The sequence below is a fragment of the Ylistrum balloti genome, unplaced genomic scaffold (assembly GCF_031769215.1).
Source record: "Ylistrum balloti isolate Yb309-2 unplaced genomic scaffold, AGI_CSIRO_Ybal_v1 Utg370126, whole genome shotgun sequence".
Taxonomy (NCBI): domain Eukaryota; kingdom Metazoa; phylum Mollusca; class Bivalvia; order Pectinida; family Pectinidae; genus Ylistrum; species Ylistrum balloti.
Window position 1 is genome coordinate 397010 of NW_026782140.1, and position 20046 is coordinate 417055.

A 20046-nucleotide genomic window follows, 5' to 3' on the forward strand; every position below is an offset into this window, starting at 1 on the left:
TCGTTACTGTGATTGTTGTGTTTGGTTGATTACCGACCGGGACAACGTTACAGTGACTGTCGTGTTCGGGTACACTGTCGACCGGGACAATGGTACAGTGACGGTCGTGTTCGGGTGCACTGTCGACCGTGACAACGTTACAGTGACGGTCGTGTTCGGATGCACTGTCGACCGTGACAACGTTACAGTGACGGTCGTGTTCGGGTGCACTGTCGGCCGAGAGCACGTTACAGAGACGGTCGTGTTCGGGTGCACTGTCGACCGAGAGAACATTACAGTAACGTTTGTACAATTCAGAGTCGTCGCTTCAGCGGAGGGAGCGTTATGAGCTTGGGTGACATAACAACGTAGGGATGAATCCCGCTGGTTACAGTGGAAGGGAACTTGATCGGTGTACGTTGCGATGACAAAATTAAACGTCATCACATTCTTCCATTTATCCGTGATAGCCAGCGTAACACTGTTTTGCAGTAGGACTACGCACGACCTATACTGTTCGGATTGTCGGGACATATTCACGGCAGCAGAACGTTACCTTGTTGAAATGGAACGTTGACTGCGCCAAGAACAAAACTCTCCTGCTGCGGTGGACTAGTAACATCGATGGGAATGGTGGACAACACAGTATTGAACTTTCTTTTCTTAAATTTCTATTTTCCCAATTGACCACGTGTCATTATGAAGATAATGTGTTGTGATTTTGTACAAATTGTGCATCTGAGTTAAAAACATTAAACAGTTTAAATAGAGAAGATCCTTACTCCATACAACTTATTTTAATACCCATATGTGGGGACCGAGATACAGTTATATCGTCCATTGTGCGCCATTTGGGTTATATTACACCACGTGCATAATGTTGCAGAGAAAATCAGAGTGAAATCAGTAACTACCATGAATGAAAAATGTGCCCGATGCGTTTTTTTCACGCAGGATCGGCGACTTCAGAGCATGCGTTTATTAATCCTAAGTAAGTGTTTGGTGGGAAAAAACCCGCATAACTCAAGACTGACGGTTTGGTGTAGGTTGTCTCCGTAATCGCGAGAGTAAGGATAATATATTATACATATATATAAACCGTATTTGGAAGAGGTTTTCGAAAATATGGGTCCCACTAATCTTTACTAGTGTATACGGAATCAGCGTCGTCATCATCCATTTCATTAGGCACAAGATTGTTAATCTCGCAGATGAAATCCTTTCGTCGCAGACCGCCATGTTCGTAATCGTCGATTTCGGTGTTATTGGCATCAGTGTCGCTTGGATCAGAATCATCGACTGCCAGCTTATTGATCGGGGGCAGAACAATGACGTTTTTCAGTACGGTTGGGTCGATCGACGTCTTCAGACTTTTTCTTCTCAGCATAGTATTTGCAACAGGCATGTTTGGATCAATTATCACTGTGCTCTCTCCAGATAATTCATTCGCTTCTATCAGGTCGGCAATCTCCCGACTTAATCTTTCCTTCCGTTCTTTTTCGGCATCCTGTTGCTTCTTCATTCTTCTTAAGCTCTCTCGTCGCTCTTCTCTTACACTCGACCGTCTGTCTTCCCGCTGACTGCTTCGTCTCTCCTGTCGTGGACTTCCTCGACGTTCGTCGCGAAGACTACCTCGTCTGTCGTCACGTGGACTGTCTCGTCTATCTTCCCAGTAACTATTTCTTCGTTCCAACTTCTCCCTCCGATTACACCTTTCGTCTATAGCGCTAGATTGTCGATGTATGATTCTCTTGTCTTCTCTATAGCTAAAATTGCGATCTGAGTCGTGATGATAGGTGTCCTCGTTATCACTGGTATCATCGTCAGTGTGGTAACTTTTCTTCGATGAATCATTAGGAATGGACAGTCGAGTGATACTGATGTATTTTGACTTCGTTTTGTTGAGTTTTTTACCTGAAACTATATCTTCAAGTGTATATCCACCCAGTTTAAGCCATTCCTGAACAGAGTAGCCGTGTACTTTATCTCTGACTTGCAACGAAGCGTGACCTTGCTGAGCAAGAATTCTGGCACACGAAATGTTCCCGTGCTTGGCCGCAGTCAGGAGGGCTGTGAAACCGTTTTTGTTGGTATGATCAATCTCCAAACCTAGTCGCCGAAAGTTGCGCGTTAACAAATCGGTGGCAATATCATTCCCGACTATAGAACTGTAGATAAGGGGTGTGTTTCCTGTAACAATGAAATATTGAACAGTTTACCAATAGTAAGTTAGTCAATGATGAAAACGATAGATGTATACGTCCATATAAAGGTGAACAATCAGTCAAGGCCGTCAGTAAAACACATACACAGATCAGTCAGTCAAGGTCGTCAGTAAAACACATACACAGATCAGTCAGTCAAGGCCGTCAGTAAAACGCATCACAGGTAAATCAGTCAAGGCCGTCAGTAAAACACATACACAGATCAGTCAGTCAAGGCCGTCATTAAAACACATACACAGGTAAATCAGTCAAGGCGTCAGTAAAACGCATCACAGGTAAATCAGTCAAGGCCGCCAGTAAAACGCATCACAGGTCAGTCAGTCAAGGCCGTCAGTAAAACACATACACAGGTCAGTCAGTCAAGGCCGTCAGTAAAATGCATCACAGGGAAATCAGTCAAGGCCGTCAGTAAAACATTTCACAGATCAGTCAGTCAAGGCCGTCAGTAAAACACATACACAGGTAAATTAGTCAAGGCCGTCAGTAAAACACATACACAGGTCAGTCAGTCAAGGCGTCAGTAAAACACATACACAGATCAGTCAGTCAAGGCCGTCAGTAAAACGCATCACAGGTAAATCAGTCAAGGCCGTCAGTAAAACACATTACAGATCAGTCAAGGCCGTCAGTAAAACACATACACAGATCAGTCAGACAAGGTCATCAGTAAAACACATACACAGGTAAATCAGTCAAGGCCGTCAGTAAAACACATACACAGATCAGTCAGTCAAGGCCGTCAGTAAAACACATACACAGATCAGTCAGTCAAGGCCATCAGTAAAACGCATTACAGATCAGTCAAGGCCGTCAGTAAAACACATACACAGATCAATCAGTCAAGGCCGTCAGTAAAACGCATTACAGATCAGTCATGGCCGTCAGTAAAACACATACACAGATCAGTCAGTCAAGGCCGTCAGTAAAACACATACACAGATCACTCAGTCAAGGCCGTCAGTAAAACACATACACAGGTCAGTTAAGGTCGTCAGTAAAACACATACACAGATCAGTCAGTCAAGGCCATCAGTAAAACACATACACAGGTAAATTAGTCAAGGCCGTCAGTACAACACATACACAGGTCAGTCAGTCAAGGCCGTCAGTAACACACATACACAGATCAGTCAGTAAAGGCCATCAGTAATACACATACACAGATCAGTCAGTCAAGGACGTCAGTAAAACGCATCACAGGTAAATCAGTCAAGGCCGTCAGTAAAACACATACACAGATCAGTCAGTCAAGGCCGTCAGTAAAACACATACACAGGTCAGTCAGTCAAGGCCGTCAGTAAAACACATACACAGGTCAGTCAAGGCCGTCAGTAAAACACATACACAGGTAAATCAGTCAAGGCCGTCAGTAAAACGCATCACAGGTAAATCAGTCAAGGCCGTTAGTAAAACGCATCACAGGTAAATCATATAAGGCCGCCAGTAAAACACATACACAGATCAGTCAGTCAAGGGAGTCAGTAAAACACATACACAGGTAAATCAGACAAGACCGTCAGTAAAATGCATCACAGGGAAATCAGTCAAGGCCGTCAGTAAAACATTTCACAGATCAGTCAAGGCCGTCAGTAAAACACATACACAGGTCAGTCAGTCAAGGCCGTCAGTAAAACACATACACAGATCAGTCAGTCAAGGCCGTCAGTAAAACACATACACAGATCAGTCAGTCAAGGCCGTCAGTAAAACACATACACAGATCAGTCAAGGCCGTCAGTAAAACACATACACAGATCAGTCAGTCAAGGCCGTCAGTAAAACACATACACAGATCAGTCAGTCAAGGCCGTCAGTAAAATGCATCACAGGTAAATCAGTCAAGGCCGTCAGTAAAACATTTCACAGATCAGTCAAGGCCGTCAGTAAAACACATACACAGGTCAGTCAGTCAAGGCCGTCAGTAAAACACATACACAGATCAGTCAGTCAAGGCCGTCAGTAAAACACATACACAGATCAGTCAAGGCCGTCAGTAAAACACATACACAGATCAGTCAGTCACGGCCATCAGTAAAACACATACACAGGTAAATTAGTCAAGACCGTCAGTAAAACACATACACAGGTCAGTCAGTCAAGGCCGTCAGTAAAATGCATCACAGGGAAATCAGTCAAGGCCGTCAGTAAAACATTTCACAGATCAGTCAAGCCCGTCAGTAAAATGCATCACAGGTAAATCAGTCAAGGCCGTCAGTAAAATGCATCACAGGTAAATCAGTCAAGGCGTCAGTAAAACGCATACACAGGTCAATCAGTCAAGGCCGTCAGTAAAACGCATTACAGATCAGTCAAGGCCGTCAGTAAAACACATACACAGATCAGTCAGTCAAGGCCGTCAGTAAAACACATACACAGATCAGTCAGTCAAGGCCGTCAGTAAAACACATACACAGATCAGTCAGTCAAGGCCGTCAGTAAAACACATACACAGATCAGTCAGTCAAGGCCGTCAGTAAAACACATACACAGATCAGTCAGTCAAGGCCGTCAGTAAAACACATACACAGATCAGTCAGTCAAGGCCGTCAGTAAAATGCATCACAGGGAAATCAGTCAAGGCCGTCAGTAAAACATTTCACAGATCAGTCAAGGCCGTCAGTAAAACACATACACAGGTCAGTCAGTCAAGGCCGTCAGTAAAACACATACACAGATCAGTCAGTCAAGGCCGTCAGTAAAACACATACACAGATCAGTCAGTCAAGGCCGTCAGTAAAACACATACACAGATCAGTCAAGGCCGTCAGTAAAACACATACACAGATCAGTCAGTCACGGCCATCAGTAAAACACATACACAGGTAAATTAGTCAAGACCGTCAGTAAAACACATACACAGGTCAGTCAGTCAAGGCCGTCAGTAAAATGCATCACAGGGAAATCAGTCAAGGCCGTCAGTAAAACATTTCACAGATCAGTCAAGCCCGTCAGTAAAATGCATCACAGGTAAATCAGTCAAGGCCGTCAGTAAAATGCATCACAGGTAAATCAGTCAAGGCGTCAGTAAAACGCATACACAGGTCAATCAGTCAAGGCCGTCAGTAAAACGCATTACAGATCAGTCAAGGCCGTCAGTAAAACACATACACAGATCAGTCAGTCAAGGCGGTCAGTAAAACACATACACAGATCAGTCAGTCAAGGCCGTCAGTAAAACACATACACAGATCAGTCAGTCAAGGCCGTCAGTAAAACACATACACAGATCAGTCAGTCAAGGCCGTCAGTAAAACACATACACAGATCAGTCAGTCAAGGCCGTCAGTAAAACACATACACAGATCAGTCAAGGTCGTCAGTAAAACACACAGGTAAATCAGTCAAGGCCGTCAGTAAAACACATACACAGGTCAGTCAGTCAGGGCCGTCAGTAAAACACATACACAGATCAATCAGTCAAGGCCGGCAGTAAAACACATACACAGATCAGTCAGTCAAGGCCATCAGTAAAACACATACACAGGTAAATCAGTCAAGGCCGTCAGTAAAACACATACAGAGGTTATTCAGTCAGGGCTGTCAGTAAAACACATACACAGATCAATCAGTCAAGGCCGGCAGTAAAACACATACACAGATCAGTCAGTCAAGGCCGTCAGTAAAACACATACACAGATCAGTCAAGGCCGTCAGTAAAACACATACACAGATCAGTCAGTCACGGCCATCAGTAAAACACATACACAGGTAAATTAGTCAAGACCGTCAGTAAAACACATACACAGGTCACTCAGTCAAGGCCGTCAGTAAAATGCATCACAGGGAAATCAGTCAAGGCCGTCAGTAAAACATTTCACAGATCAGTCAAGCCCGTCATTAAAATGCATCACAGGTAAATCAGTCAAGGCCGTCAGTAAAATGCATCACAGGTAAATCAGTCAAGGCGTCAGTAAAACGCATACACAGGTCAATCAGTCAAGGCCGTCAGTAAAACGCATTACAGATCAGTCAAGGCCGTCAGTAAAACACATACACAGATCAGTCAGTCAAGGCCGTCAGTAAAACACATACACAGATCAGTCAGTCAAGGCCGTCAGTAAAACACATACACAGATCAGTCAGTCAAGGCCGTCAGTAAAACACATACACAGATCAGTCAGTCAAGGCCGTCAGTAAAACACATACACAGATCAGTCAGTCAAGGCCGTCAGTAAAACACATACACAGATCAGTCAGTCAAGGCCGTCAGTAAAACACATACACAGATCAGTCAGTCAAGGCCGTCAGTAAAATGCATCACAGGGAAATCAGTCAAGGCCGTCAGTAAAACATTTCACAGATCAGTCAAGGCCGTCAGTAAAACACATACACAGGTCAGTCAGTCAAGGCCGTCAGTAAAACACATACACAGATCAGTCAGTCAAGGCCGTCAGTAAAACACATACACAGATCAGTCAGTCAAGGCCGTCAGTAAAACACATACACAGATCAGTCAAGGCCGTCAGTAAAACACATACACAGATCAGTCAGTCACGGCCATCAGTAAAACACATACACAGGTAAATTAGTCAAGACCGTCAGTAAAACACATACACAGGTCAGTCAGTCAAGGCCGTCAGTAAAATGCATCACAGGGAAATCAGTCAAGGCCGTCAGTAAAACATTTCACAGATCAGTCAAGCCCGTCAGTAAAATGCATCACAGGTAAATCAGTCAAGGCCGTCAGTAAAATGCATCACAGGTAAATCAGTCAAGGCGTCAGTAAAACGCATACACAGGTCAATCAGTCAAGGCCGTCAGTAAAACGCATTACAGATCAGTCAAGGCCGTCAGTAAAACACATACACAGATCAGTCAGTCAAGGCCGTCAGTAAAACACATACACAGATCAGTCAGTCAAGGCCGTCAGTAAAACACATACACAGATCAGTCAGTCAAGGCCGTCAGTAAAACACATACACAGATCAGTCAAGGTCGTCAGTAAAACACACAGGTAAATCAGTCAAGGCCGTCAGTAAAACACATACACAGGTCAGTCAGTCAGGGCCGTCAGTAAAACACATACACAGATCAATCAGTCAAGGCCGGCAGTAAAACACATACACAGATCAGTCAGTCAAGGCCATCAGTAAAACACATACACAGGTAAATCAGTCAAGGCCGTCAGTAAAACACATACAGAGGTTATTCAGTCAGGGCTGTCAGTAAAACACATACACAGATCAATCAGTCAAGGCCGGCAGTAAAACACATACACAGATCAGTCAGTCAAGGTCATCAGTAAAACACATACACAGGTTAATCAGTCAAGGCCGTCAGTAAAACACATACACAGGTTAGTCAGTCAAGGCCGTCAGTACAACACATACACAGGTCAATCAGTCAAGGCCGTCAGTAAAACACATACACAGATCAGTCAGTCAAGGCCGTCAGTAAAACACATACACAGATCAGTCAGTCAAGGCCGTCAGTAAAACACATACACAGATCAGTCAGTCAAGGCCGTCAGTAAAACACATACACAGATAAATTAGTCAAGGCCGTCAGTACAACACATACACAGGTCAGTCAGTCAAGGCCGTTAGTAAAACACATACACAGATCAGTCAGTCAAGGTCGTCAGTAAAACACATACACAGATCAGTCAGTCAAGGCCGTCAGTAAAACGCATCACAGGTAAATCAGTCAAGGCCGTCAGTAAAACACATACACAGATCAGTCAGTCAAGGCCGTCAGTAAAACACATACACAGGTAAATCAGTCAAGGCCGTCGGTAAAACGCATCACAGGTAAATCAGTCAAGGCCGTCAGTAAAACATTTCACAGATCAGTCAAGGCCGTTAGTAGAATGCATCACAGGTAAATCAGTCAAGGCCGCCAGTAAAACGCATTACAGATCAGTCAAGGCCGTCAGTAAAACACATACACAGATCAGTCAGTCAAGGCCGTCAGTTTAAACACATACACAGATCAGTCAGTCAATGGCGTCAGTAAAACGCATCACAGGTAAATCAGTCAAGGCCGCCAGTAAAACGCATTACAGATCAGTCAAGGCCGTCAGTAAAACACATACACAGATCAGTCAGTCAAGGCCGTCAGTAAAACACATACACAGATCAGTCAGTCAAGGCCGTCAGTAAAACACATACACAGATCAGTCAGTCAAGGCCGTCAGTAAAACACATACACAGGTAAATCAGTCAAGGCCGTCAGTAAAACACATACACAGGTTAATCAGTCAAGGCCGTCAGTAAAACACATACACAGATCAGTCAGTCAAGGCCGTCAGTAAAACACATACACAGATCAGTCAGTCAAGGCCGTCAGTAAAACACATACACAGATCAGTCAGTCAAGGCCGTCAGTAAAACACATACACAGATCAGTCAGTCAAGGCCGTCAGTAAAACACATACACAGGTCAGTCAGTCAAGGCCATCAGGAAAACACATACACAGGTCAATCAGTCAAGCCGTCAGTAAAACACATACACAGATCAGTCAGTCAAGGCCGTCAGTAAAACACATACACAGGTCAGTCAGTCAAGGCCGTCAGTAAAACACATACACAGGTTAATCAGTCAAGGCCGTCAGTAAAACACATACACAGATCAGTCAGTCAAGGCCGTCAGTAAAACACATACACAGATCAGTCAAGGCCGTCAGTAAAACACATACACAGATCAGTCAGTCAAGGCCGTCAGTAAAACACATACACAGATCAGTCATTCAAGGCCGTCAGTAAAACACATACACAGATCAGTCAGTCAAGGCCGTCAGTAAAACACATACACAGATCAATCAGTCAAGGCCGTCAGTAAAACACATACACAGATCAGTCAGTCAAGGCCGTCAGTAAAATACATACACAGATCAGTCAGTCAAGGCCGTCAGTAATTGGTCAAACTATTATTGTCGGTAAAACATGTCCGTGTCTCACTTAATACAAAAATTAATATCATTGTCGGCTAAATATGTACGTGTCTCACTCAATACAAAAATCAATTGTATTGTCGGTAAAACATTCATACAAAAATCAATATCATTGTCGATAAAAAATGTACGTCTCTTACTAAATACAAAAAGTTAGTATTATAGTCGGTTAAACATATACGATTCTCACTCAAAAAGTCCTCAGCGACATAGTGGTATTGTTCACAGTCACACAGTACGTAAAAAGCAAGGTGCGATTTAATTGAATTGGCAACAACCGCCATCAATTTGATATTCAGCTGAGTGGTTATTTATAGTCATCACGTGGAGCCCATCCAATCATTAGTTCAGAAGAACACCTGCTACCTCTGTCTGGTCAACAGGATATCTGCCACTGTTATTGTTAGTCAGCTAATTACCTAATATAAAACAACACATGGCCCTATAGTCAAGTAAACAGACCGGTCTCTGTAGAAAGGAACAAGTGTAGACAGCACAGGGCCTTATAGCGAGATAAGTCAAAAGACGGCAACGGTCTCTGTAAAAGTATGGGCAAGATAGGGCTCTGTAGACAGGTATAGACGACGCTAAATCATATAGACGGGTATACACAACGAAGAATTCTATTGCAAGATACAAGTAGAGACAACAAAAGGCTCCTTATACAGATACTAGAATAGACAACGCAGGGCAAGTATATATAACAAGGTACTATAGACATGTGAAATGTAAGACATATCTGTAGACAGGTACAGATACAGACAACACTGGGCTCTGTAGACAAGTACAAATACAGACAACACTTGGCTGTGTAGAAAAGTACAAATACAGCCAACACTGGGTTCTGTATACAGGTACGAATACAGAAAACACTGGGTCTGTAGACAGGTACAAATATAGACACCGCTGGGCTCTGTAGACAGGTATAAAAACAGACAACACTTGGCTGTGTAGAAAAGTACAAATACAGCCAACACTGGGCTCTGTATACAGTTAAAAATATAGACAGCACTGGGCTCTGTAGACTGGTGCAAGTATTGGTAACAAAGAAACATATAGACACTCACAGGGTCCTATAGACAGGTGTATATATAAACAACTCATGGCTTTGTATACCGGTACAAATCTAGATGACGTTGAACCCTAAATATAAACAGTAAGTTTAGACAATGCAGGGCACCGAATTTGAGTAAAACAGAAGATTCCGTGGACTGGTGGAAGTTAAGGAACATATGATTTTGTAGACAATTACAATTATAGACAAGACAGGTACGAGTTAAGAACAAACATAGTCTATTAGACAGGTACAAGTACAGTTATAACAGGGGCTTATAGACAGGTACAAGTACAGTTATAACAGGGTCTTATAGACAGGTACAAGCACAGTTATAACAGGGTCTTATAGACAGGTACAAGCACAGTTATAACAGGGTCTTATAGACAGGTACAAGGACAGTTATAACAGGGTCTTATAGACAGGTACAAGTACAGTTATAACAGGGTCTTATAGACAGGTACAAATACAGTTATAACAGGGTCTTATAGACAGGTACAAATACAGTTATAACAGGATCTTATAGACAGGTACAAGTACATTGATAACAGGGTCTTATAGACAGGTACAAGCACAGTTATAACAGGGTCATATAGACAGGTACAAGTACAGTTATAACAGGGTCTTATAGACAGGTACAAGTACAGTTATAACAGGGTCTTATAGACAGGTACAAGTACATTGAAAACAGGGTTTTATAGACAGGTACAAGTACAGTTATAACAGGGTCATATAGACAGGTACAAGTTTAGACAACATAGAGCTCTGTAGACAGGTACGAGCTTAGACCAAACATAGCTTATTAGACAGGTACAAGTACAGTTATAACAAGGTCTTAAAGACAGGTACAAGTACATTGATAACAGGGTCTTATAGACAGGTACAAGTACATTGATAACAGGGTCTTATAGACAGGTACAAGTTTAGACAACATAGAGCTCTGTAGACAGGTACGAGCTTATACCAAACATAGCTTATTAGACAGGTACAAGTACAGTTATAACAAGGTCTTATACACAGGTACAAGTAAAGTTACAACAGTGTCTTATAGACAGGTTCAAGTACAGTTATCACTGGGTCTTATAGACAGGTACAAGTACAGTTATAACAGTGTCTTATAGACAGGTACAAGTACAGTTATAACAGTGTCTTATAGACAGGTACAACTACAGTTATAATAGGGTCTTATAGACAGGTACAAGTACAGTTATAACAGGGCCTTATTGACAGGTACAAGTACAGTTATATCGGATCTTATAGACAGGTACAAGTACATTGATAACAGGGTCTTATAGACAGGTACAAGTTTAGACAACATAGAGCTCTGTAGACAGGTACGAGCTTAGACCAAACATAGCTTATTAGACAGGTACAAGTACAGTTATAACAAGGTCTTATAGACAGGTACAAGTACAGTTATAACAGGGTCATATAGACAAGTACAAGTACAGTTATCACTGGGTCTTATATATAGGTACAACTACAGTTATAATAGGGTCTAATAGACAGGTACAAGTACAGTTATAACAGGGCCTTATAGACAGGTACAAGGACAGTTATAACAGGGTCTTATAGACAGGTACAAATACAGTTATAACATGGTCTATCAGACAGGTTCAAGTACAGTTATCACTGGGTCTTATAGACAGGTACAAGTACAGTTATAACAGTGTCTTATAGACAGGTACAACTACAGTTATAATAGGATCTAATAGACAGGTACAAGTACAGCTATATCGGATCTTATAGACAGGTACGAGTACATTGATAACAGGGTCATACAGGTACAAGTTTAAATAATACGGGGATCTGTAAACAAGTACAAATATAGATATAGCAGGGCCCTTATAGACAGGTACTTGAATGCTCTTTCCGCCGAATAATACAAGTCACATGTATAGATCTTCTTAAACAGCAAAATAAATAGTGTAAACAATGTTAGTGGTGTCACTTGTTGGCTATAAAATTTCTGGAAAAGAACTTGATACTTTACCTTTGTGGTCTTCCAGATCAGGATCAACGTCGTTAACTCTAATTAGCATATCGACAAGATCATTACATTTCGTCTCGCACGCATAGCTCATTGTGGTACGTCCGTGGTCATCTTGTACGTTAACATCGGCTCCCTTCTCCAGAAGCAGAAAGAACATGTCACCCCTGCGCATCTGTTCCTAAACAAGAGCAAGACACAGAATTTAAAAAAAAAACTTTCTTTTTAAGATGGCGCTTTGCTGAAAGAGTATTTCAATTTGGAGAAAGTCCGAGAAAGTTGTTGAGGCTAGTTTTGTGCATATCTATCAGAGTTCTCGTTAACTTCTTATATCGTTTTGATGTTTGAAAAGTGAAATATAGAAATATACACTTTATTTCCAAGAGAATGTTCTTACAGTTTGTACTTTTTCCAATTTATCGTTACAGCACACGTTCAAAACATCAAAACGACATAAGGCGTCAACATTAAACGTTTAATATATACAGAAATTTAACATTAGCATCGACCCCAACTTGGAATTTCAAAATATGATAACCATAAACAGATATGGGTATCAGAAGCTTAAATACGGAAAAGTTAGTCTCGGAATTGAATTGATTGATAAAATGGGAGCTCCTTGACTAACACCTTGGTGGGTGTTAAAGTAGTTGTTATGTAATTCCTTCTAGTGCATTATTATGAGGCAATTTCAATAAAATTATGTCATTGATGTGTGCACATTGCACCAACCAACATTTTGATACCACATATCACACTATTTCAGCAGAAACGTTTCTTTTATATTGAAAAATGCAGCCAAAAATCATATAAAAAGCCACAACTTTTGAGAAAAGTACTGTTTTGGACACTTCCGAAACCAGTCTATTTTCATACTTGCTTAAAAGTTGGCCACAGATGATATCTTTCAAAAGGAGGGTTCTTGGAAAAAATGAAAACCGGTAAATTTGTATTCTTATAAAAAAAAACCCAAGAAACACTGATTTTTTTTTCATTTTCGTCAAATAGTGACAGCTTAATAACCAAAAGTCTATAGGACTTGCTATTTGACAAGGTGGATGTTCATGTCAATTTGTATCAGTTTGGTTAACATTGCTGAACTGACCAATGTTTAAGGTTACACAAATGAAATTTGAAAAAAGTGACCATATTAGATAGATTATGTACAGTAACAATGACGGGTTTGGCCTTTGTCAGTTCTGATCCATAATTTGTGGCACTTTGAGAAGCTAATAAGAGATAGAACAGTTGCAGTTTGCAGCACATTACACCGCGCTTTAGTATAGCAGAACTGCTCAAGTGATTGCTTGTTTGAACTTGAGTGTTGCATGAACTGGGTTAGTTTGATCTTGATGCTGAACATGGCCCAAGAAATACAAAATAAACGCGCACATTCCAACGGTTCGCTTGCCCGCTGGACAGACACAGTAGTAATCTTTGACAGGGTCATTTTGATTATTTCTGTCAAACGCAATCCAAACATTGTATTTTGACTGAATGGATTTGGCCTCGGAGAAGATTTTCATCATGCTGATAGACCCAAATTTCAAAATCTTCGGCAGGAGTCAGATGCTCAGCAATATATCTGCTACTTTCAGCTGGTATGATCCGCAGGTTACTGTTTCTAAATATTCCATATCGAGTACTGGAAACTCTATTGAACAGGCATCAAGTTTCACCTAGTTGGCCTTGTCGCGCCTAGAAAGACCAGGTTCATCTGCAACCCTTCAGGCCAAGGTGTTGGGCAGAGCCAAACGGGATCGCATTCGGTCAGCAAGGCGGCGGTCCCTCAAGTCCCTCTCTGGTGTGGACACATAAATTGGTCCACGTACAGCATTCAAGGAAGCAGTAGCTACTTTAACCAGTTCCTCTATGACACCAAGGAAATAGTTTGAGCTGAGTTGTTCTATAAACAGTTTCCACTGTTTCAGTCGACCATGGTAGCTCTCCACAACCCATCTTGACTTGGTACACTGGCGGTCCTCTTTGGCAGTAAGTGTATCATGCTGTGTCTGACCTGACAGAAGATAGGAATCCATGTACACAGAAAACCCTGAACCTCGCAGCAGCTCCAGCACATCCCTAAACCCCCGGTCAACAATCATATTGTCATCTTCACTGAGCTACATGGTTAGGTTCTCAACGGTTCCAAGAATTTTTGTCAAGATATTTGCATCATTTTCATTGCCATAAAAAGGCCCAATAGTGTCTAGTACATAACCATCTGGAAAGACAATGCTCATGAAGTTAACATAGTTGCGCTTCTTTTGCCCACAGTATGAGGATCTTTGAAGGGGTGATCAGCACTTTTTTGGACATAAATATAGGTACCATCAAGGATTACAGTTACTTTGTCCCCGTAGAAATATCTTGTAAAGGCAATGCTGTGGCAATTAGCATCCTCGCGGGTAATGTCTTGGACCAAGGAAACGGGGCACAATGGTCTGGCTCAAGGCTTTTAAGACACTATGAAATGTGTAAGACCACACAAGACACCAAGTTGAGATCATGAAATATTGGTCTTCAGTTTAACCCAGAAAAGAAACAAAGCATTGAGTGTAGAGGAACATGATCCTCTATTGATGTGTGAGGCGCAAATGCTATGGATTTGCTGCATTTTTTCAAGTGTGTTACCAGTCCATGCTTTGAATTTTTCATTTCTGAGATGGTCTACATTTATGCATGTGTTGGTTGGAGTACCAGCAGAAAGGAATGGCTTAGTTCAAGGAGGTCATCGATAACATGATTAGCTCTTTCTTGATGAAGAGCTAACGGTTCCCTTGTTTGCAGATCTAGTGGCAAAGAAGGATTCAGAAAGTCACCAATTACATGGTCATTACAAACACGAGCATCGGGGAACACCATAGCAAATGGGAAATTATCAAATTTGTCCTGGCACGCTGGGGTATAGTGCATAGCCCAGTGCCCTCTTTTCCACATATGCCACATCTTTTATGTGAATTGCCACCACAATATAATTTCTCATCAGAGATTAGTGGTAGTTGGTTTGATGACATGAAATCAGTGTAAGCATCATCTGCATCATTCACCAGGTCATCTGGAGTGCTCATACCAGAAGGTTCATACAATTCAGACTGCAATGGCCTTTGCTTGGGGTACCGCTTGTAGCACTTTACACATAATATGCTTTCTTCTCTTATGCTAATGATCTCAGCAGTCAGCAGCTGGTACAGCCGGTTATACTGGGGTAAATATACATGTCTTACTTGAGCTCGGGCTCCTTGAGATAAATCTTTCAACCTGGTTTTGCAACCACGACCTATGCACATGTCTGACATGATTATTAGTAAATTTGAAGGGAGATTTGCAGTAATTTGAATTTAATACAGAACGTCTGACATAAGTGTAACTTTGTCTATGTAATTGTCTATAGATACTTGGCAAAAATGGTTTGAATACTTTATTGCCTTTATATGTTTCAGGAAATAAACATACTTGCACATTCAGATGTCAAGGTTATAACTTATGGCCTCATTTATTAATCATTAATATCTAACTAACTTATATCTATTATTGTTATGTTTAATGATATACGAAGAAAAGTGGAATGACGATAACACGTTATCAGTAATACTGATAACCATCTTCATGATTATGGCAAATTATGCAATAAGCATGTTTAAATTGCTAAAAATGCATTTTACCGGTTTTAAAATCACTTAAAATTTATTCAATAGACAGCATGTATACGTAGACGTATGAAATACAGACTGAAATTGCAACTATACAAAATGAACTTGACAAACATTGATATATTCTCCATTTTGTGAAAATTTTGCATTTTTTTTTAAATCAAAGTTATCAATATGCTTACATTTCTTTATGCCAATATAACATACGTGGTATCAAAATAACGGACATTTTATGTACTTTAGGCTGGTATATAAATATTTTCATTTAAAATTTTCATGTAGCAAGTATTTTTCATTATGTTAGGTTGCCTTTGTCACTCAACCTGGTGTTATACAAGGTTGTAGGTTATGTTCATGTATCTACATATGGCGAAAAAGTAAAAGAAATCAATGTGGGAGTCAAATGTTGACCCCACCTTTCATTGTAATAACACACACACACACACACACACACACACACACACACACACACACACACCACCACCACCACACAACACACACACACACACACACACACACACACACACACACACACACACACACACACACACACCACAACCACCACCACCACCACACACACACACACACACACACACCACACACACACACACACACACACACACACCACCATCACCACACACCACCACCATCGCCACCACACACACACACCACACACACACACACACACCACAACCACACACACACACACACACACACACACACACACACACACACACACACACACACCACCACCACCACCACCCCCACACACACCACACACACACACCACAACCACCTCCACATCACCACACCACACACACACACACACACACACACACACACACACACACCACCACCACCACCACACACATACACCACAACCACCACATCACCACACACACACACATACACATACATATATCACCACACACACACCACAACCACCACCACACTCACTCACACTTGTCTGATGTCCTCGCAGACAGGTCCACTTGTCTGATGTCCTCGCGAACATCTCCGCTTGTCTGATGTCCTCGCGAACATGTCCGATCGTCTGATGTCCTCGCAGACATGTCCGCTTGTCTGATGTCCTCGCAAACATGTCCAATTGTCTGATGTCCTCGCGAACATCTCCGCTTGTTTGATGTCCTCGCGAACATGTCCGATCGTCTGATGTCCTCGCAGACATGTCAGCTTGTCTGATGTCCTCGCAAACATGTCCAATTGTCTGATGTCCTCGCAAACATGTCAACTTGTCTGATCTCCTCACAAACATGTCCGATCGTCTGATGTCCTCGCAAACATGTCAACTTGTCTGATCTCCTCACAAACATGTCCGATCGTCTGATGTCCTCGAATACATGTCCTTTTATCTTAATATGCCCTAGCGAAGTTATAGAGTCGCATGACATCTTCGTTGTATCTAGCTACAAAATAAGCAAAGATATCCGGCTGTCTGACGTCCTCACAAACATGTCGTCTGATGTTTTGGGTGACATGTTTTTAGTCAGTTGTCCTTACAACCGTATCCGAATGTCAGATGTCCTCCGCAGAATTCATTTGCGTTTCAAATGTGCCGATTATCTTATTTCCTCCCTAACATATTCCATGTTCTGATACTCCTGCAAGCATTTCCCACTGTACAATATCATTTCAAAGTGTCCGATTATCTAATACCCTCGAAAACACATTCTGCTGTATGATGTTCTCACAAACACGCCAGATTATCTAATACCCTCGAAAACACATCCTACTGTAAGATGTTCTCACAAACACACCAAATTATCTAATACCCTCGAAAACACATTCTGCTGTAAGATGTTCTCACAAACACATCAGATTTTCTCATACCCTCGCAAACATATCATACTCTATGATATCCTTGCAACCACGCCCAATCGCATGCCATCCTCCCTATGATATCTGATTATCTGATAAACTCGCAATAATTTCCAAACCTCTGATCTCCTCGCAAGCATCCCGTTGTCTGATAGCCTTCGAAAATGATATAATTTTCATTTGTATTCTAAACGTGCGAGGTTACGTCCAGTGAGTGACACAATTTTATCATTACCGTGTTAGTGGATGTAACTTATCTACAACACTGAGTAAAATCAACGTGTTACCTTAATTTGACAACACACAGTGAGAGGAGTCTTGCCCTTGATGTCTGTGGAGTTGACCAAGTCGCTGGAGGATGCATCCAGTATAAATTTGGCCAGGCGGTGTTTTCCCCTCCTAATGGCATCAAAAAGAAGTTTGGCGTCCGTATGAATGTCCATACTGTCCGTATAGAGTTCTCGCAATATATGCAACCAGTTCTTTTGATATTTATATTGTCGTTCGTACGGATACTCCAAGCTCTCGGGCTTGCATTGGTATCGCGAAGACGAAAACGGATCCATCTTGGCTGCAAGCGCAAATAAATAGTCGAATATTATCTGGCAAGTTGTCACGATTATTTTCATTGTGTGCCAGGAGAGATTTTGCTATATATAAAACCTGTTTTTGTTGTACATTATACAGATAACGTTAACCAATCACACTAATCCGTTACACTTTCTCTGATGAGAGTTTGCCCGAAAAGACAATTTCCAAAGTGTTACGTCGTGGAAGAATCAATGATGATTATTGTCAATTACCAATTACTTGGATCAACTTTGATTAAAGTATGTATCCTTGTCACGGAGCAGGTTCATGGATAATAGTCCACAGATATTTTACTGTAATAAGTGAATACAGTATTGATAATAAAGTTATGGTATTTCGCTTGATTTTTTACTGCTTTAAAATAAGTTAGACACACAGCATTGTTTTCATGCGAATCCCAAGATATTGTCAAAGTCCGATCGTGACGTTCCAGAGAGAAGACCCGACTCTGTCGAATGTTGCTGGCTGAAGCAGATGGAAATTAATGATGAAATATGACTTTGAACAGTAGAAGATGAAAGAATGCCATAGGCACTCACTCTGCAGTAGATCGATACACAGGTTACCACTGCCTAATGTTAATAAGGAGACTGAACATAATACTTAATTGCAATTTTTAAGTATAATAGAATTGGACTGTGCCGCAAGACTGTAATGTACTGAAAGTAATCATATTTATCAACCGACAAACGTAGTTCTGCTCTGACTTTCTAATATATCTATTTATGTATAAAGTTACCACTTCGAAAGAGAGACGAAATCAGAAACCGATATATAGAGAATACATGGTCAGTGTCTTAAAATATCAGATGAATTTTTGGATTATATTTATCCTGCAACATTGACTGCAAAGCAGACAATCAAAACTTCCTCAGTATTTTATTTAACCTTTGTTTACCTAACGTTGACGTTTACGCTGAATTTTGCTCGATTGCGTAGGCCAAAATAATTGCTCCGCGCGGAAACATAGTTCCAATCTTCATCGGATTTAACAGCGATTTTATGAATATACGAAAATCAACTTGTTCATTACTCCATATAAAATCGCTTATTTCAACAGATTTTTATATTGTTAAAAGTAATTTTGAAGTTAATTCATAGATTTATTCCATCGAATTCACGCACGTGCCAAAATAAAGCTGTTTCTGTCACAGCAAAATATATGTGCGTATTCCGACAATGGCAGCGCCAGTTGTCGGATAAATATCACTCTCTACGTGAAGGAAGCAAACACTTTTATTAACAGACCCTTTTTTTTTAGCAATTTAGTGAATGTTTCTAACACACTATTCATTATATCCAGTTAATGACATACTGACATTGACTCAGCTTGGAATCGAGGTCTTCCCTGAACACAAACAGTTGTGATGACAGTGAGTTATAGTCTGGTGCAGAATTGTTGTAAAGATAACTTGTACAGGTAAATTGAGGTTTTTTCATGTAAAACCAATTTTCATGATGTAAGCAAAAGGGAGGATAGGGTGGGACTCCATAAAGTTATGGTAAGTATTACATCATGAAAATTTTTTACATGAAAAAACCTCAATTTTATTTCAGTAATAATTACCATAACTTAAGTATGCGAATTCGTCTTACCGTAGTGGTGACTAGAAGCCAGGCAGCCCCTTCAGCACAGACAAAGTAGTGGAGAGGGAGAACAGAGTGCCAAAGAGAAGGAAGGGACCTCTCCAAAGAGCAGGTGTACCCACATGCCGCCGTACGGAAAGACATGCCCCGGGGCTAACGAGGAGGCCCAGCCACTGACTATGCTACCACCAAAGGTCCCAACGAATACAGGCCCTCTGAGCGGGAAGCTAGGGATC

General features: G+C 41.3%; 1 protein-coding gene across 1 annotated transcript; it reads right to left on the bottom strand.

The window, feature by feature from the left end:
• Positions 1-1114: 1114 nt before the first annotated feature.
• On the bottom strand, positions 1115-18198 carry LOC132550479 (inversin-A-like). The gene is made up of 3 exons (XM_060214548.1): positions 17920-18198; positions 12144-12321; positions 1115-2169 (listed from the first exon to the last, which is right to left on the bottom strand). The coding sequence occupies exons 1-3, from the start codon at positions 18196-18198 to the stop codon at positions 1115-1117; spliced, it is 1512 nt and encodes a 503-aa protein (XP_060070531.1).
• Positions 18199-20046: the final 1848 nt, after the last annotated feature.

Bases quoted from the DNA above. Each gene is read 5' to 3' on its own strand.
- LOC132550479 (XM_060214548.1), bottom strand. From the start codon at position 18,198: ATGGATCCGTTTTCGTCTTCGCGATACCAATGCAAGCCCGAGAGCTTG. The intron at 12,322-17,919 runs GTAACACGTTGA...GCTCTTGTTTAG, and splicing joins CTGTGTGTTGTCAAATTAAG to GAACAGATGCGCAGGGGTGA. The intron at 2,170-12,143 runs GTAAAGTATCAA...TCATTGTTACAG, and splicing joins TGATCTGGAAGACCACAAAG to GAAACACACCCCTTATCTAC.